Source organism: Oncorhynchus nerka, linkage group LG1 (genome assembly GCF_034236695.1).
Source record: "Oncorhynchus nerka isolate Pitt River linkage group LG1, Oner_Uvic_2.0, whole genome shotgun sequence".
Lineage (NCBI taxonomy): Eukaryota > Metazoa > Chordata > Actinopteri > Salmoniformes > Salmonidae > Oncorhynchus > Oncorhynchus nerka.
In genome coordinates this window covers 48,686,757-48,707,170 of record NC_088396.1, presented here as the reverse complement: position 1 = coordinate 48,707,170, position 20,414 = coordinate 48,686,757, and the positions used below count along the sequence as shown (strand labels likewise).

General features: G+C 44.0%; 1 protein-coding gene and 1 long non-coding RNA gene across 8 annotated transcripts in view; both read left to right on the top strand.

Annotated features, from left to right (window-relative positions):
* Window positions 1-262: 262 nt before the first annotated feature.
* On the top strand, window positions 263-1,955 carry LOC115117471 (uncharacterized). The gene is made up of 2 exons (XR_003861698.2): window positions 263-831; window positions 1,706-1,955. It is a non-coding gene; the product is annotated as an uncharacterized LOC115117471 (long non-coding RNA).
* A 2,579-nt stretch (window positions 1,956-4,534) lies between these two features.
* The window catches only part of LOC115117467 (alkyldihydroxyacetonephosphate synthase, peroxisomal-like), a 39,764-nt gene continuing 23,884 nt past the window's right edge, over window positions 4,535-20,414 (top strand). For 4 of the 7 annotated variants that reach the window (XM_065019465.1, XM_065019461.1, XM_065019462.1 and 1 more), the window contains exons 1-9: window positions 4,540-4,747; window positions 12,487-12,577; window positions 12,683-12,803; window positions 13,002-13,079; window positions 13,501-13,572; window positions 13,794-13,864; window positions 17,758-17,838; window positions 19,596-19,721; window positions 20,052-20,160. In XM_065019465.1, coding sequence (XP_064875537.1) covers window positions 4,572-4,747; window positions 12,487-12,577; window positions 12,683-12,803; window positions 13,002-13,079; window positions 13,501-13,572; window positions 13,794-13,864; window positions 17,758-17,838; window positions 19,596-19,721; window positions 20,052-20,160 — 925 coding nt within the window. In that variant the 5' untranslated portion in view covers window positions 4,540-4,571. Of the gene's footprint in view, window positions 4,748-10,950; window positions 11,050-12,486; window positions 12,578-12,682; window positions 12,804-13,001; window positions 13,080-13,500; window positions 13,573-13,793; window positions 13,865-17,757; window positions 17,839-19,595; window positions 19,722-20,051; window positions 20,161-20,414 lie in introns of all 7 variants that reach the window. The other 3 variants (XM_065019469.1, XM_065019459.1, XM_065019474.1) reach the window with 2 other exon arrangements.

The following is a 20,414-nucleotide window of genomic DNA, read 5'->3' as shown; positions in this document are numbered from 1 at the left end:
TCTAGGTTCCTTCCTAGGTTCTGGTCTTTCTAGGGAGTTTTTCCTAGCCACTGTGCTTCTACACCTGCATTGCTTGCTGTTTGGGGTTTTAGGCTGGGTTTCTGTACAGCACTTTGAGATATCAGCTGGTGTAACAACGGCTTTATAAATACATTTGTTTTGATGAGGTAGTTACCTGGAATACGTTTCAATTAACAGGTGTGCCTTGTTAAGTTAATTTGTGGAATTTCTTTCCTTAATGCGTTTGAGCCAATCAGTTGTGTTGTGACAAGGTAGGGGAGGTATACAGAAGATAGCCCTATTTGGTAAAAGACCAAGACCATATTATGGCAAGAACAGCTCAAATAAGCAAAGAGAAACGACAGTCCATCATTATTTAATGGGGTGGTCATACGACGAGCTCCAACAATTTATCTGTAAAGAGCCTCACTACCTCTAGCAACCTTACCTACAACACCGTACACTTACTTCACTGTTCCACTATCTGCAATTATACGGGTTTTTTTTTCCTCAAGCGCGCCCACGAATACGCGTTCACGTTTGGCAGCTCCACGTCGACATTCTTCCAGCTACAGACTGAACTGCACAGGGCTGAAAGAATAGAATAAGAGGTCAAAACGGCGTGAATGCACCAATACGAACACTGTATTGGAGGCTCCAAAGAGGGACGTCAACCGCGAAATTAGGAAGTGGAAAAACTCTTGCTTGCTTTGATAGTTAGTCCTGCAACCGTTGTAGATAGGCCACTGTTTTTTTTTTTGCATTTTATTATCGGTTTGCCCTCGTGCTTGATCGCAGCTGTTCCCCTTTAAGAGCTCCCGTTTCTACCAGGTACGGTATGATCAGGTGCATTTCTTTAGCTTCTCATTATAATGTTCACATTTAGAATATTAAGCTATGCTATGGCATTTCACATCTGCTAATAGAATTCCAACATATTTTAATTCACTGTTTGATTTTGTACTTTGCAACTTCATGACAACAAGTAACTCTCCAAACTGTATTGAATATACATGTATTTGTTACTGTAATCTGAAGTGGAATATGTTGAATATTTGCCTTGTTGTATAGGTAGACTATATTTTCATTGTGAAAGTCAATCTGTGGCTTGTGGGGAAAAACTCCCAACAAGTAGGTTAAACAGCGTAATGAACGTGGGCGTCTTACCCTTGGAGTGAACGATTCAACATGAACAAATTCATGATTTCAAATTTGGAACCCTTTTAGGCACGTCATCTGTTCCACATATGGAGTGCTCTAATTGTTGCCTTTACTACCTTGAAGATAGTCAAGGTTGAACTGCGAAGTAAACACCTTATGAACGAAAATGTATATTGCCTCTTACTGTGTGATATTGTATGATTTCATCATTTGGTGTGGTGGTGGGGGTGGGTTGGTGTCAGAGTGTGAGAATCAATCCAAGTTTCCAACAGCAGTCTTTCCATTCACTCCTCTCTGTGTTTTAATAAGCCCAGAGAATTAGTTAAAGTTCCACATAATACACTTTTTGTAAAGTACTCAGCTGTGGTTGATTTCAGTTTCATCTCAAATCATGGTGGAGTTTAACTTTTAGGTTTCAATATTGTGTTCAGAAAAGTCATCCCAACCTCCATAATTACATTTTCCACACTACAGTGTTAATTCAAAGTGTTTATCAACCCAGCACATCAATAGGAAACTTACATTTCATTCTCTTATGTTGCAGGTGGAGTAGTGAAAAGGGTTGGCACTGTGGCTGTCCAAGTAAAGTTCTGTGATACACTTTGACTCTAATTGTTTGCAGTCAGTGCATTACAGAACTTTATTTTGGGAGTTAATGCTCTGGGCCTGAGGGAAATAAATCTACCATCTGGAGAGCGGGAGCATTATTCCACAACATGGCCACTTGCAGACTTCAATAGGGAAACTCCTTGTCACTAAATATGTTCTTAGAATAAACTTTCTTTTGACAATGACATGCCTCGTGAGTTTTCACCTACTTGTGAATGTATTTGCTTATAATTAAAAGACTCACTTTGGTCTGTTGGTATCAGAGTGAAATGTCTAAAATGACTGAAAAAGGGAGTAGCAGAAAGACGTGGTAGATTGTTGCATCACTTTCTATAGAGTGACCCAGCGAGCCATATGGAAACTCCAGACTCCAGTCATCCCTCATGTTCACTTTGTCATGTGACTCATGGAGGTGAGAAAGTTAAACAAGAGCAGTTTAAATGTTCAAACCTCTTTTCCAGTGACCTGGATCATAATGTACGGCTCCTACCACATATTAATGAACCCATAAACATTGAGGTCAAATATTTTTTTTAAGGATTATTTTCTGTTGTGTATTGACATTGTATCCTGTGAATGGAAGTTATGCCTAATTATCTGTTGTATCATTCATTGCTAGAGTGTTGCAAATATAAATCTAATAAACTATTTCAGAGATGTATATGACAGCCAATAGGAAGTTAGGATGAAACGTTGCTATTCTGCAGTGTAGGCTGTCTGTCCAAGCAGTATGAATCAACGGTTCTTTCAAAGCAAACTTTTCACACAAAAAAAAGGCAGATAATTACATATAAAAACTAAAAGTGCATCACATCACTGATTCTATAAAGGGCACAAAACTTGTTAGTCTAATTTAGAGATTCTCTGGAACTTTTGTATACTTGTTAGCGCTCACCAGCCAAATGTGATCCCCGAAAATTGCGTACTGAGTCACATGTGTAGATATGTGCTCCACGTCATTACTCTGCTGTGTGTGCGCGTCTTGCTAGCGGTCACTCAAATGGCGAGGGGCTGAAGCTCATTGGCTTAGAACTCGAATTGCTAAGGGGCATGGGGGAAAAGGCACAACATAGCTACCAGAAAGAAAAGTAACTTTCAAACTAGGGATTTCATGGATAATTGAGGTAAAACAGTACATATGCTCATAGATTACACATGTATGAACTACACATTGATACGTCCGGTTCAAAGCGGGAGGATTTAAAAAATACTACGGCCTGCGGTCCAAACACTTAAGACAGACCCCATCCCCTCAGCCATAAAATTAAGTGGACACTTCTGATGACGTGTCATGACGTCTGACGAGTATTCACTTGCAGGGCAAGGGAGGAAGGAAGAATTTTTAAATCGACCACTCTTGGCCGGAAATTCATCACTCTTTCATCCCGCGATGATTGGGTTTGCAGCCACCGGTAGCTACAGTCAATTATGGTTGCAGGTCTACTTATATTATATAAATTATTAATATACACCTACTGTATGATAGCTAGCAAATTAATTAGCTAACTACCGTTGGCCTGCCTAGCTGGAACTTCTGAAGGAAAATATTTTATTTCTACAATTTCCAAAAGATCCAAACCAAACAAAAACATTAAATTTGTACATAGTAGCAAAATGTCTAGCTTATTTGCATTCGTTTTTACTTACACTTGTATGTTGACAACTCCATTGATGTTGTTTTTAAGTTTTCACTGACTTAGAGGATGTACAATTTCGCGAATTGAATTATAGGGAGTTTCAGGCCCCGGGGATGACATTATTGTACACTCGCAAAGCCGACTAAAAACGAGGGCTGAGGGGCTTACTGTTGCACATTTCCCTTGCTTTGGCTAATCATTTGGGCCACCCGCCAAGATGGCAACAGGGATTCCCCCCAAGGGCATAAGGCGAGGGTAAGTGGACGAGGGTGTGTCTTTTAAGTGTTTGGACCATAACCCTAGTAGTCACCAAAGTTCCAGACCATATTTTTAAAGACACATGCACACATTTTAGCATCATGACATATTTTTCCTGCTATGTAAACTAGTCCTATGCCACAAAACTTGTTACGGAGTGATGATAAGGGAAAACTCATTCATTTATATTCTTCCAAGAATCAATATAATTTTTGGAATGACAATTGAACAGCAGTAAATCACACATTGTGCCTTGTAAAAATATTTGTCTAATATAAGCTTTTCCAGTGACTTATAACTCTCATCAACTAGATTCAGCTGCGGGACTATTTTTTTTTTTAAATTTCTTGAGCTGATGGTCTGGGGACCTGAACATAATTACAACTAATTTGACTACGAATTCACTGCAAGAATCCCAAATAGATATATTTGACTAAAACATAATAATTTAAAACCTTGCTTACATTTGTATATGATCACCTGTCTCTCTATTATGCGTGGAATACTTGGGAACAGATTTCTCAAATTAAAATCACTTGGAGCTGATCTCCGGGTGTTTTTACAGTATTTTATGTACAACAATAAAAGATATATATAATTTTAAAAAATATTTTTTTTTTTATTATTATTTTTTTTTTTCTGAAAATGTGTTGGGGCCAAATAAAACCACCCGCGCAAATTCGGCCCGCGGGCCGCCAGTTGGGGAAACGTGCTCTATGGACTACCAGCAATTCAATTAAAGTAACAGCAAAGATATGCGATAATGTAACCAATTTTGCAACATTGTAATATGTATTGAAAACACAAATTAAATGCAAAGCATGAGTGGATTTGATTACAATTTAGCTCATATCCTATTATCGCTGTGACAGCTGCCTTTCCGTGCACAAAAAACACGGAAGCAGTATGGCGTCAAACAACAATAGCTCCGACAGGCAACGAATTGCACAGCAAAGATTAAGCAGAATTGCAGCTCATTTACATAAACATGAGCACGGTAACTCGGGAATTATCGCAAAAGAATGCAAAATTGATGCGACTGGTTCAACGGAAGAAAATAAAGGGACGGTGCGGAGAAAGAGGTAGGAATTGACGGTGGTAATAGGGTAGAAGTGGCTGAATATGAGGGCTATCCATCCTGGCATGCTATCTGGTCATTTAAAAACACATCATTGGTGTCTTACAAACTGAGATCTCCATTGACATATTATTTAGACATCTCTGCTTTAATTTAGCTAAAATGAGCCAGCAGAATGTGCGGTAGTGGTCCTTACACAACGTGTTCATTCATTGAAGTGGGTGCGGCGGGACTGTATTCTATATTCTACGCTAATCTTTTTCATTGTAGTTAGCTAGGCTACTTATTTAAAATGTGTTTCAGTAATGTTTTGATCTCTCACCCTGTTGAAATTAAAGTTCAGGTCAATCCTACACTAGGATTGTACCAAATTTGTCATAGCTTGCCAGCGTTATATGACCCACACTAGCCGACTAAACTCCTAGATTTACGATGGAGTTGAGCGGCGACTAGTGTGGGCGGACTGGAGCTCCTACACCACATAAAATGCTTTTCTTTTTTGTATAAAACAAAACTTCTGATTTCAGAACCCAAAGAATAGACTGGAATTACACACAAGTGTTCTGTTTAATTGCGGGCTATTCTTTTAGGTGCTGGAATTAGTAGGTTATGATAAACACTAATTGTATCTGACCTCGGAGCTCCAGTCTGACACCACTAGTCGTCGCTCAACTCCATCGTAAATCTAGGATTTGAGTTTAATCGGCAAGACCCACACGAGCCGCTCGTGACAGTGGGCAGCTGAAGTTTATGTAAAACCACAAGATCAGCTTGCCAACATTTGTGACTATTTCAAGGTAGCCTATTCCATTATGCGTGTATATTGTTAGCTATAGCTTGATTAAAACTACGGGTGACGTTTTGAATGCTGACAATATTCTGAACAACGACTAGGAAAATGTCAACTCTGTTTGTGACATGAACAGAACAAGCTAGCTAGCTACTATACATTATTGAATAGAAGGCATCATTATAATGGTAATCTTTTTTTTATATTCTTCATTATATTATCGTATCACATTTTTATCTGGAGGTGAATGTTTTTCCAGATTCAGAAATGGGATAAAGTTGAGCAGTTAACTTTAAACTTGGATCTGATTTGGCCAAGACCTGTGGTGGTCTGACAATCAGTTCGTAATGAGACGAGTTGAATGTTAAAGCTTTCACAATCGTGCTGTAGTGACATAAAAATAAAATCAGGGTTAAGTGCCTTGCTCAAGGGCAATTGTCACCTTATCAGCTCGGGTATTCGAACCAGCGACCTTTCATGTACAGGCCTAACGCTCCAACCGCTAGACTACCTACCACCCTGTGACAGCTAGTGTCAGATATGCCTTAGACCACCCTTCCATATTTGCATTACGTAGAGTATTGCATGAACCACTCACCCTTGTAACACTGAACAATCCATTATCCTGCATTCAACTGTGACGTGGCCTGTGTGAGGAAGTGTTACCATCGTTCTACCACAGGAATGTTCATGATTTATTTATGTATTATGTTTGGCTCTTCATTGTGCAGTTGGAAATGTTTTGTGGAGCGATGGGTAATGATGCTTCGTGGGTGACTGTTGTTGATGTGTGCAGAGGGTCCCTGGTTCGAGCCCGGGTATGGGCGAGGGTCTTCATTGTGCAGTTGGGAAATGTTTGATATTAATATAGAATGTTTTTTTTTTTTGAGAAGCAGAAGTGCTGAGGCTTATTTTAAATGAGTGGAGCAGCGGTCTAAGGCACTGCAATCTCAGTGCTAGAGGCGTCACTACAGACCCTGGTTCGATTTCTAGGCTGTATCACAACTGGCCTTGATTGGGAGTCCTATAGGGCGGCGCGCTATTGGCCCAGCGTCGTTAGGGTTTGGCCCGGGTTAGGCCGTCATTGTAAATTTAACTGACTTGCCTAGTTAAATAAAGGTTAAATAAATAACCTGTTGGTCAGTTAGGCTATGGCCAATTCCATGGTAACAGAGTGATGCTGAGACTCAGATTTTTCAGTTTCAAATGTGTCAAACAAAAAACAATTATTGCAAAGTTAAACAAACCATACAACTGTATGCACAAGGATTACATTAAAATTAAAATGTAAGTTATAGATTGAAAGCAAGTCTAAGAAAGCAAGTCCCCGTGTGGCTCAGTTGGTAGAGCATGGCACTTGCAAAGCCAGGGTTGTGGGTTTGATTCCTACAAGGGACCAAGGACAAACAAATATGAAAATGTATGCACTCACTACTGTAAGTCCCTCTGGATAAGTGCATCAGCTAAATGACTCAAATGTAAAGACAATTTTGATCGATTGTATATGCGCTAATTCCCATTCTATCATTTTAGTTTTTGTCTTTCGGTTTTGTACAACAGTTGAAAATACAATGTTTTTGGTTATTGAAAAGATGTTTCACAGTGGTTTAGCAGGTACAGTGATTCTCTACACTATATATGGCTTGTTTTGTCACAAACTGAAATTAGGCGAACTATTCCAATTTTAGCAACCAGGAAATGGCTTGAGTGATTTCTGCATATTGCAGCTTTTTTTTTTTTTTTTTTAAAGTGAAAAATCTGAGTCTCAGCATCACTCTGTTACTGTGGAATTGCCCCAATGCTACCTTTCTGGCGTGATGAGTTTGGTTTAACCTGGAAGCCAGATTTCTGCTGGTTTGTTGGTCTCTCTCTATTGCCAAATGTATGGTCATTTTGTGCTGACGAGTGACCAATTTTTTTAAAATTATGACAATAAATTATAAAGCAGTCTATGCCAAATTCTCCAGTAAGAGCCCACCCCCATTTCCAAATGTAAAAAGAATGTTGAGTACAACTTGTATTCTTATCTGTATGCATAAATGTTACCTTCATGAATTTACCCTCATTCTTTGGACACTGTGTCAACAACCCTCCAGGCAAGCTTCAATGCCATACAACTCTCCTTCCGTGGCCTCCAATTGCTCTTAAATACAAGTAAAACTAAATGCATGCTCTTCAACCGATCGCTACCTGCACCTACCCGCCTGTCCAACATCACTACTCTGGACGGCTCTGACTTAGAATACGTGGACAACTACAAATACTTAGGTGTCTGGTTAGACTGTAAACTCTCCTTCCAGACCCATATCAAACATCTCCAATCCAATGTTAAATCTAAAATTGGCTTCTTATTTCGCAACAAAGCATCCTTCACTCATGCTGCCAAACATACCCTTGTAAAACTGACCATCCTACCAATCCTCGACTTTGGCGATGTCATTTACAAAATAGCCTCCAATACCCTACTCAACAAATTGGATGCAGTCTATCACAGTGCAATCCGTTTTGTCACCAAAGCCCCATATACTACCCACCATTGCGACCTGTACGCTCTCGTTGGCTGGCCCTCGCTTCATACTCGTCGCCAAACCCACTGGCTCCATGTCATCTACAAGACCCTGCTAGGTAAAGTCCCCCCTTATCTCAGCTCGCTGGTCACCATAGCATCTCCCACCTGTAGCACACGCTCCAGCAGGTATATCTCTCTAGTCACCCCCAAAACCAATTCTTTCTTTGGCCGCCTCTCCTTCCAGTTCTCTGCTGCCAATGACTGGAACGAACTGCAAAAATCTCTGAAACTGGAAACACTTATCTCCCTCACTAGCTTTAAGCACCAACTGTCAGAGCATCTTACAGATTACTGCACCTGTACATAGCCCACCTATAATTTAGCCCAAACAACTACCTCTTTCCCAACTGTATTTAATTAATTTATTTATTTTGCTCCTTTGCACCCCATTATTTTTATTTCTACTTTGCACATTCTTCCATTGCAAAACTACCATTCCAGTGTTTTACTTGCTATATTGTATTTACTTTGCCACCATGGCCTTTTTTGCCTTTACCTCCCTTCTCACCTCATTTGCTCACATTGTATATAGACTTGTTTATACTGTATTATTGACTGTATGTTTGTTTTACTCCATGTGTAATTCTGTGTCGTTGTATCTGTCGAACTGTTTTGCTTTATCTTGGCCAGGTCGCAAGTGTAAATGAGAACTTGTTCTCAACTTGCCTACCTGGTTAAATAAAGGTGAAATAAAAAAATTAATTAAAAAATGAATTTACCCTCATTGCCCACATTTTCTAGAATTGCGCTTATCACTGGAGAGTAGGAATGTTTCCTGCTACAAAGCTGGGCTAACTGGTCCTGGTCTTGCTGGAATGTCAGTCTGGATTTGACCTACTTCATAAACAACCTATACATTTGCACCCATCGTTTCAAATGGCATTTTAACCTTCTTAATTTTTTATATATATTTTTTTAGTTACAATTCAGAGTTTGTAAAATCAACAGTGTAACTTCTTGACCTATTGACTCATTATGTTGTAATAACTTGATTGCAGCCACAAAACAAGGCTACCTTTTGAACAAGGTGCTGATCTAGTAGCTAATTACTAGCCTAATGGTCTGGTCATCGTCATGCAGTGTAATATTTGTTAACGTAGCTTCAAAAGATTCCTCCAGCTCTTTGAGGCCAGCCGTTGCTTCCATTTAATTATACAATAAATTCATTAATCTCTGGGCAGTTGTATTCTTCTGCTTGTTGAGGTTGTGACAGGACATCAGAGTTGTGTCATGGTCCGTTGAGATGACAGGCTGTGATAGACTGGCATTGAGAGTATGTCTCACTCACTCACTCACTCACTCACTCACTCACTCATATTTCCCAGGCTCCTCATAAATTACACTGGCTGCCTGTTTGGCAGGCATTCCTCATGGGTTTTTCTCAACCATGTGTACCAACTTAAGGTATGGATCCCTCCTAGGGGTAGTGGCCTGTTTCCTCTGGCCGGCTGCCGTAGTGGCCTGTTTCCTCTGGCCGGCTGCCGTAGTGGCCTGTTTCCTCTGGCCGGCTGCCGTAGTGGCCTGTTTCCTCTGGCCGGCTGCCGTAGTGGCCTGTTTCCTCTGGCCGGCTGCCGTAGTGGCCTGTTTCCTCTGGCCGGCTGCCGTAGTGGCCCGTTTCCTCTGGCGAGGAATATCTGAAAAGCATTCCCTTGGGATGAGCGTAGTGATTTAACACAGACGAAGAAACACATTTACTAAACTGTCAGTTTTATTATTCAGTAGATATATGGAGATACTAAAATTCTTCCTGATACTTTCAGTGCAGTGTTCAAACATGTTTCTTGAATCCTCTAACCTGATTTAGCATAATGCTAAGCCGACAAATGGTATTTATTTGGAACACTTTTAGGAGGATATACCCAACCTTCGTTGGCCTTTTCTCCTAATGATCATCATCTGTGGTTATTCATCATGCTGCTCCCCCTTGGAATGAGATCTAAGCCACTTTCTGTCTAATGACTGCTGTTCATGCTGTTTGAAGGTAACAGGTTTTCTTCCCCATTTGTTACTGTGCCTACAGGCTTTTGTAGTTGGCTGTGTGTAGTCCACAGGGGAACGACCACCTCTGAGACCAGGTGTGACTGGAGCTTCCCATACTGCCAATACACTAAGAAGAGCCAAGATGTGGAAAGCCCATTTTGAATAACGGAGAGCCACGACGTGGAAAGACCATTTTTTAATAACGGGAGAGCCACGACGTAGAAAGCCCATTTTGAATAACGGGAGAGCCGCGACATGGAAAGCCCATTTTTTTAATAACGGGAGAGCCACGACGTGGAAAGCCCATTTTTGAATAACGGGAGAGCCACGACGTGGAAAGCCCATTTTTGAATAACGGGAGAGCCACGACGTAGAAAGCCCATTTTGAATAACGGGAGAGCCACGACGTGGAAAGCCCATTTTTGAATAACGGGAGAGCCACGACGTGGAAAGCCCATTTTTGAATAACGGGAGAGCCACGACGTGGAAAGCCCATTTTTGAATAACGGGAGAGCCACGACGTGGAAAGCCCATTTTTGAATAACGGGAGAGCCACGACGTGGAAAGCCCATTTTTGAATAACGGGAGAGCCACGACGTGGAAAGCCCATTTTTTTTGAAAAACGGATGGCAAAACAAGGGAACTACAACACCCCATTTGCAAATAGACCACTAATCCAAATACTAGCCTACTGTGCAACAGGATGTCAAGTATGAGGGTGCAAGTCCATGGTCTTTTAAAAGTGCTTCCTTGTATTGTCTTGGTCCCTTGACATTTGACCTGTGTCGTCTCTGACAGCGTTATTACTGTATTAGCTTCTACTGCTAACATTAACTAAATTGACCAACTGTTTCTTGTTCTCTCCCAGGCAGGAGATTATGAAGTGGAATGGCTGGGGGTACAGTGACTCCAAATTCCTCTTTAAGAAGAAGGGTCAAGCAGAATTTACAGGCAAACATTTTCAACTGTTGTTTTACTCTCACGGAAGAAAATCTGGATTGTCTCAGACGATCTGTAGGCTAAATAATCTATTCACATGTTTTGATAGAATTCTCAATCTTAATTGTTCACTCCTTTGCACAGGCTACCACCTAAAACTGGTTCCCGATATTTCTTGATTTTTAATGTATTTAAATAGTTGATTATTGGCGTACTCGTTTTGACATTTTACTGCATTGTTAGGAGTCAGTAACATAAGCGTTTCACTGCACCCGCTATAAATCCTGGTGAACTGTGTGTGCCAACTGTGGGTTTCCACAAACTCTGTCCTGGTGCCCCCTCATGGATGCATTTTTGTGTGTTTTTGCCCTCGCATAACACAGCTGACTTGAATAACCAACTCATCATCAAGCTTTGATGATTTGAATCAGCTGTGTAGTGCTAGGGCAATAAACAAAAGGGCCAGGATCGAGTTTCGGGAAAACCCTGGTGTACATGATCAATAGACTTTTGATTTGAAAACCTCCCACTCCTCTCCAGCCTCATTCAGAGTGGGGTACTAGTGCCACCTAGTGGCTGGTATCGGTACTCCGCTTATCTTGTTTTGATTTAGTCCCCAGACATCAGATCAATGAGTGGGATTATCAACTGTTTGAAACTGCCCTTATTACCTTTCATGGAATGTTTCTTCTTACCATTGACTAGGGGTTGGTGCTTTTGTTTTGTTTCTGCTAACAGTTGCCATGGGAACAATTGTTGGAAATATGTTGAGTGCTGATATAGGAAGTGATTAGTTTGAATCTTAAAGAAGCCTAACCTATTGTCTCTCCACTCTCTCTGATAACGAGGGTATGACTTGAATCCACACTGGCTGCAGAGTGGATCTGTTTTCTTTGGCACAACATCTTCTGTTCTGAACCTTTTATCTTTGTCCTGTATGATAAGAGGCAGAGATGGTGACGTATGGGTTTCGGAACAGAAAGCCTGTCAGACATAAAAGCCAAGCGACGTGATGTGATTTTTTACAGGGTGCTGAGTAGCAAATGGTTCCTCTGTTAGTCTTTACTAGAAGTTGTATCAATGACATTTCCTGTTCTGTGCTTTCTCATGTGTGGTTTGAGAGATGGAAGAAATGAAAGTGAATGAGAATTCTCCTCTTTTCATTAAGGAGTGTGTTTTAATGGTCTGCTGGACAAAGACAGACTACAGTTCCCTGGTGTGTTGGCCTCTACTGTGCCAGCGGTTCAATTATACAGCGTCTGGCCTGGGCTGGCGCCACAGGGACAGTGTGGTCACTAGGCTCACCTAATAACCTCTAAGCTCAAACAACCACACACTGACTCCATACCCATAACAGACCGTATGTATTTCAGCAGTTCCCAGCGTAACACCTAGGTCAGAGGGGATGTGTTTATGATTTGGGTAAAGCTTTCTTTTAAGCCTGTGTGTTTTTGGTTCATTGCAGGTATAGGCTAAGTGGGATGACCCTGCCCAGATTGCAGGACTGGTTTGAAAATACCTTTGGTGCCAGTGTGAAGCATAAAAGCCCTGCGACAGTAAGTGCCGTTGGTTTTCAACCCTCATGTCTCCTGTTGGTGTGAATTCCAATGACGGCAGCCAGCGACCAGTTAATGGCTCCTCCTCCCATGTCTTTGTCCCAGCCAGTCCTGAATGCCAGCGTTGTGCCGCCGCCCAGACTGAACGAGGCATTCGTAGAGAACCTGAAGGCCACAGGCATCCCATTCTCCAATGAGGCGGAGGACAGGGTGTTCCGTGCCCACGGTGAGGCATGCTGGGAATGCTCCGGTCCTGCAGGGGACTGGGTCTCATACAGACAGTGTGTGATGCCATCTTTATTCTTACACATGCGGTACATAGGAACACAGCAGTATTATGAACATCGCACTAATTATACTGATCATACAATCAGAATTGCTTTTGTTGTAGTATATATATTTTGTAATTACTTTGTGTTAACAGGTCATTGCTTACATGAAATCTTTGCTCTCAGAGAAGGGAAGAAATTTGAGCGCATTCCAGACATGGTGGTGTGGCCAAGTGAGTTTTACATCAACTCACGTTTCCACCCCCCTCCCTCCCTCCCACAATACATTGCTTCCCATCATCCAGGCTCAGGTTTTTATTTGAAGGGTTAATCTCTGCCGAGGCGTAGGGATATTGATATGTATGAGAGGTGGCTTAATAAGAAGCGTCAGGGGGAGGGCGTTGGACACCCAGTACACCAGGCCCATCACCCTGTCGTCATGAATCATGGCAGATTGGTTCGCTGCAGTTATGGCTGACACCTTTTTATCATGCAAATGTTGTTTTGACTGATGGCTGGAATTTGATTTATCAGACTCTGTGCCGTTGCTGCTCTTGTTATCGATGTAACACTAACATATAGCTGTGTGTTTAGAAAATGACACGGGATAAAATGTCCATCCAAGATATTGTTCTGTATCCTTTGCCTCCGCAGACTGCCACAACGATGTGGTGAAAATTGTGGAGCTGGCGTGCAAGCACAATGTTTGTCTGATACCGTACGGCGGTGAGTCTTTCACTGTTGCAAACCCAATATTATAATGTTTTTATTTATGTTTTTACAAACTTTACAATATATTTCTGATTAGAATGGTATGCCCTGTTTTTTCCTTGTGGCCTGACCAGGGGAAGTGCTGGTTATAGCCTGCTGCTAGGACCCAGAGCTTTCCCCTGGTGATGTGGTCAGGGAGAGGTCCTAACCCCTCTAGTCTCCTGTCCCCCATCCAGGAGGGACCAGTGCTCTAGAGTGCCCCCCGGAGGAGACCCGTTGCATCGTCTCTCTGGATACTTCCCAGATGGTGGGGAATGAACCGACTTGGAGACAGTACACATTAGATCCACTCTGAGAGTCACACGTCGTAGATCTGTAAACAATGCTTTTATACTATACAAGGATCTGCTCCACAAAGCATCTTGTCTCAACACAACTTTACTGTTTCTATAGTACCAAGTATACACTGTGTACCCTTTTCCCCCTCAGAACAGCCTCAATTTGTCAGGGCAATGTGTCAAGTGTTCCACAGGGATGCTGGCCCATTTTTGACTCCAATGATTCCCATAGTTGTGTCAAGTTGGCTGGAAGTCCTTTGGGTGGTGGATCATTCTTGATACACACAGGGAAACTGTTGAGCGTGGAAAAATCCAGCAGCGTTGCAGTTCTTGCCACAGACTAGTGCGCCTGGCATTTACTACCATACCCTGTTCAAAGGCACTTCAATGTTTTGTCTTGTCCATTCACCCTCTGAATGGAACACATTCTCTATTGTCTGAAGGCTTATAAATCCTCCTTAACCTGTCTCCTCCCCTTCATCTACACTGATTTGAAGTGGATTGAACAAGTAACGTCATTAAGGGATCATAGCTTTCAACCTGGTCAGTCTGTCATGGTAAGAGCAGGTTTTTTTTGTATTTAGAGTAAAACCTTGCATGTTAATTATGCATCTTAGTTTTACAGACCGTATAATGTCTTGCACAAGATCAGCTGGCTATATATACTCTCTGTATGGACAATAGAAAGCCAAGTGTTACAGGCCATTTCTTTTGCGACATTAGAGCTTTTTTTTTCTCTGTGAATGTCTGACGCTCTCACGACAGGATAGATGGGGGTCGGTCAGCACGGAGGACGCTCTCACAACAGGATAGATGGGGGTCGGTCAGCACGGAGGACGCTCTCACAGCAGGATAGATGGGGGTCGGTCAGCACGGAGGACGCTCTCACAGCAGGATAGATGGGGGTCGGTCAGCACGGAGGACGCTCTCACAGCAGGATAGATGGGGGTCGGTCAGCACGGAGGACGCTCTCACAGCAGGATAGATGGGGGTCGGTCAGCACGGAGGACGCTCTCACAGCAGGATAGATGGGGGTCGGTCAGCACGGAGGACGCTCTCACAGCAGGATCGATGGGTCGGTCAGCACGGAGGACGCTCTCACAGCAGGATCGATGGGGGTCGGTCAGCACGGAGGACGCTCTCACAGCAGGATAGATTGGGGTCGGTCAGCACGGAGGACGCTCTCACAACAGGATAGATTGGGGTCGGTCAGCACGGAGGACGCTCTCACAGCAGGATAGATGGGGGTCAGTCAGCACGGAGGACGCTCTCACAGCAGGATAGATGGGGGTCGGTCAGCACGGAGGACGCTCTCACAACAGGATAGATTGGGGTCGGTCAGCACGGAGGACGCTCTCACGACAGGATAGATGGGGGTCGGTCAGCACGGAGGACGCTCTCACGACAGGATAGATGGGGGGGTCGGTCAGCACGGAGGACGCTCTCACGACAGGATAGATGGGGGTCGGTCAGCACGGAGGACGCTCTCACGACAGGATAGATGGGGGTCGGTCAGCACGGAGGACGCTCTCACGACAGGATAGATGGGGGTCGGTCAGCACGGAGGACGCTCTCACGACAGGATAGATGGGGGTCGGTCAGCACGGAGGACGCTCTCACGACAGGATAGATGGGGTCGGTCAGCACGGAGGACGCTCTCACGACAGGATAGATGGGGGTCGGGATCAGCACGGAGGACGCTCGGTCAGCACGGAGGACGCTCTCACAGCAGGATAGATGGGGTCGGTCAGCACGGAGGACGCTCTCACAGCAGGATCGATGGGGTCGGTCAGCACGGAGGACGCTCTCACAGCAGGATCGATGGGGTCGGTCAGCACGGAGGACGCTCTCACAGCAGGATAGATTGGGGTCGGTCAGCACGGAGGACGCTCTCACAACAGGATAGATTGGGGTCGGTCAGCACGGAGGACGCTCTCACAGCAGGATAGATGGGGGTCGGTCAGCACGGAGGACGCTCTCACAGCAGGATAGATTGGGGTCGGTCAGCACGGAGGACGCTCTCACAACAGGATAGATTGGGGTCGGTCAGCACGGAGGACACTCTCACAGCAGGATAGATGGGGGTCGGTCAGCACGGAGGACGCTCTCACGACAGGATAGATGGGGGCCGGTCAGCACGGAGGACGCTCTCACGACAGGATAGATGGTTGTCGGTCAGCACGGAGGACGCTCTCACGACAGGATAGATGGGGGGTCGCTCTCACGGCAGGATAGATGGGGGTCGGTCAGCACGGAGGACGCTCTCACAACAGGATAGATGGTTGTCGGTCAGCACGGAGGACGCTCTCACAGCAGGATAGATGGGGGTCGGTCAGCACGGAGGACGCTCTCACAGCAGGATAGATGGGGGTCGGTCAGCACGGAGGACGCTCTCACAGCAGGATAGATGGGGGTCGGTCAGCACGGAGGACGCTCTCACAACAGGATAGATGGGGGTCGGTCAGCACGGAGGACGCTCTCACAACAGGATAGATGGGGGTCGGTCAGCACGGAGGACGCTCTCACGACAAAAGATAGGGGTGGGTCAGCACGGAGGACGCTCTCACAACAGGATAGATGGGGGTGGGTCAGCACGGAGGACGCTCTCACAACAGGATAGATGGGGGTCGGTCAGCACGGAGGACGCTCTCACGACAGGAAAGATTGGGGTCGGTCAGCACGGAGGACGCTCCTATATCCACGTCAAAGCTTATTCAGACGTCCAGCTGTTTCACTCTCTTTATCTTACTTTCGGAGAATCATAAATTTGCTAAACTTTTTCCTCAGAGAAAAATACTGTGAGGGAAGGAAACCCAATCGGAAACAGCATTTAGTATCAGTACTGTATCATAGAACTGTTGGACAGCTGTCTACCCAGGTGATATATTGGCGGTCTGGTCATTGCTAGTCCAGCAGTCACTGAGGAGGTGACGTAAATACCAGTGCGCTGGGTCACAGGGCATAGCGGGTCTGAGGGAGTCACATGAAAGACTGTGTATGACCGCAGGAGACACTTTATTACCTCTGGAGAATGAATGATGGCTCAAGCTGTTCCGGAGGTGACTGGAGAGGTTAACCTTTTGGAATCTGACTAACACTGTGTCCTCCCCACGGCCCAGTCTTCTAGTAACGACAGCCACATGTTCGTATCTCACAAGTGCTACTGAAATACCCCCCCTCCCCAAACACGAGCTTGGTTGTTATTACCTTTCTCGTTGATAGATATTGTGGTCACCATAGCATCAGGCTTTTTCTCACAGTCATTATAAAAGGCTGCATACTGGCCTTTTTTGGGGGTTCTAGAATTAAGACTGGAATGTATTTGATGTAATTCATTTGGTGAAGGCAGTTTTAGAGAACATCCTTGGATATGCTGTCAACACTACTACTCCAATCATTAAAATCCTCTCCCTCTAACCTGTATGGGATGTATCCGACACAGCATGCTTTTCATCAGGGCTAAACTCAAGGCATTGTGTTTTTGTCCTAGTGGTCTAAACCAGGGATCATCAACTAGATTCAGCCGCGGGATCGGGGAGCCGGAACATAATTACAAATAATTTGACTGCGAATTCACTGCAAGAATCCCAAATAGATATAATATTTGACTAAAACATAATAATTTAAAACCTTGCTTACATTTGTATATGATCACCTGTCTCTCTATTATGCGTGGAATACTTGGGAACAGATTTCTCAAATTAAAATCACTTGGAGCTGATCTCCAGGTGTTTTTTTATAGTATTTTATGTACAACAATAAAACAAATCCATAAAACCACCAGTTGGGGAACCGTGGTCTAAATGATGTAAGCAGTGAAATGTTTTGAGCTCATTAGTTTTGTCTTTGTTTTTATCTACAGAACCGCATATTGTGGCTCGACGAGCAGAATTTAGTCGCCCACATTGAAGCTGGCATCATCGGTCAGGGTCTGGAGAGATTAGTAAGAGATTGCCCTCATACATACTACATACTACATACTACATACTAAGTGCCTTGCCCTCATACATACTACATACTAAGTGCCTTGCCCTCATACATACTACATACTAAGTGCCTTGCCCTCATACATACTACATACTAAGTGCCTTGCCCTCATACATACTACATACTAAGTGCCTTGCCCTCATACATACTACATACTAAGTGCCTTGCCCTCATACATACTACATACTAAGTGCCTTGCCCTCATACATACTACATACTAAGTGCCTTGCCCTCATACATACTACATACTAAGTGCCTTGCCCTCATACATACTACATACTAAGTGCCTTGCCCTCATACATACTACATACTAAGTGCCTTGCCCTCATACATACTACATACTAAGTGCCTTGCCCTCATACATACTACATACTAAGTGCCTTGCCCTCATACATACTACATACTAAGTGCCTTGCCCTCATACATACTACATACTAAGTGCCTTGCCCTCATACATACTACATACTAAGTGCCTTGCCCTCATACATACTACATACTAAGTGCCTTGCCCTCATACATACTACATACTAAGTGCCTTGCCCTCATACATACTACATACTAAGTGCCTTGCCCTCATACATACTAAGCCATTTCATGCTGAATGATATCCCATGCAAGGGCTCATTGTTGCTAAGATGGGTAAGTATTTTACTTTTTTATTTTACCTTTTATTTAACTAGGCAAGTCAGTTAAGAACAAATTCTTATTTTCAATGACGGTTTAACTGCCTTGTTCAGGGGCAGAACGACAGATTTGTACCTTGTCAGCTCGGGGATTTGAATTTGTCCAACGCTCTAACCACTAGGCTACCCTGCCGCCCCAAGTATAAGCTGTCTTCTACAGGATCTTTCACCTGTAGCCTGCCATGCCGTTCCACCCTGGGTTAATGGTTTCCAGAGAGTGCAGAGATCCTATGCTAGGCAGGTCTGAATAGGAGAAGAGGTAACTACGTTAGAGCTTGAGGCTCGGGCGATGAGCAGATGGCACCATCAAGCTAATTTTGAAGGAGGCTGTGTTTGACGTGAAGGAATGCGTGCTCTGTGTCTCAAACTGGCTCCACCTTTGCATATAGAGTGGCCATTTTGACGGAGCAGATGGCTCTGCATTAAAAGCTGCCTGTCGGGAGAGCAGTGTCATGAATGCACGGCCTGACTCCTCACGTCACCTGGTAGACGGGAGCCATTAGAGTAGGCCATGCCTGCATGCTGCTGGGGCCCGGCGCCGAGACCAGGGGCCCAGGCCACATCTGACATCTTTTTACTCCCCCCTTTCATTTTTTCTTCTCCTCCACTTATTTTGTGGTTCATTTTAGGCTGTTGTAAAAAAATTAAAAAATGTCATAAAGCCCATTATTTGAACATAAAAGCCCCTTAACAAGCCCATCATTGAATCCAGTGGTGGAAGAGGAATTTGATTGTGATTTGGTTTCATATTTAAAATTGTTGTGGTTTTAGTGGTTTACACCAGGAGTTGGGTGCACGTTTTGGTTTTTGCCCTAGCACAACATGGCTGACTCAAATAATCAAAGCTTGATGAGGATGGGTTGGTTATTTGAATCAGCTGTGTAGTGCAAGGGCAGAAACCCAAAACGTGCACCCGTGGGAGTGCCAGGACTTAGTTTGGGGGAAAACCCAGATTTTTAGACGACGTAGGTCTAAACTCTGCTCCTATGGATACTGATGAGTGTTTCTTTGTCACTCTCCCTCTCCCCAGCTCAATGAGAGTGGCTACTGTACGGGGCATGAGCCAGACTCCATGGAGTTCACTTCGCTGGGCGGCTGGGTGGCTACTAGAGCATCGGGCATGAAGAAGAACGTATATGGTAACATTGAGGACCTGGTACGTTCCCTCTCTGTGACTAACTCTGATCTTACTGGGCGATTTGTAAATGGACAAAAGGTTGTAACTGGAAGTTGCAGGTGCGCCCATCAAAACAGACTTGCGTCATGCTAATGTATGGGAACCATTCTATTTGGATTTGCTGTGACGAAGGAGCCTGCTTCTTTTGTTTAAGCTCTGCCAATGATTGACAGAATTTAGCCTTGAATATGAACTCGGCAACCGAAATGGCGCTTGTTTTAACCTGGCTATTTCATCACTCCTCTCTGCTGTGGGTTTTAAAGTCAAGCTAAGTGACTTGAGCTGCCATCTTGTTTGTCGTATGTCCAGGTGATCCACATAAAGGCGGTGACCCCTCGAGGGGTGATAGAGAAGAGCTGCCAGGGGCCACGCATGTCCACTGGGCCAGACATCCACCACTTCATCCTGGGCTCAGAAGGTAAGACACAACACTCCTCCCAGGGATCAGGACTTCAACACGATTGTAAGTTGACCCTGTGTGTGTGTGTGTGTGTGTGTGTGTGTGTATAATGTAATAACCTGACTGGCTAACTTCATCCAGGGTGGGAGAAGAGATGCAGTTATGGGGGAGGGGTATTGGTTTTGGGCCTCTGTGTGTCAGCCTAGTGGTTAGAGCGTTGGACTAATAACCGGAAGGTTGCAAGTTCAAACCCCCGAGCTGACAAGGTACAA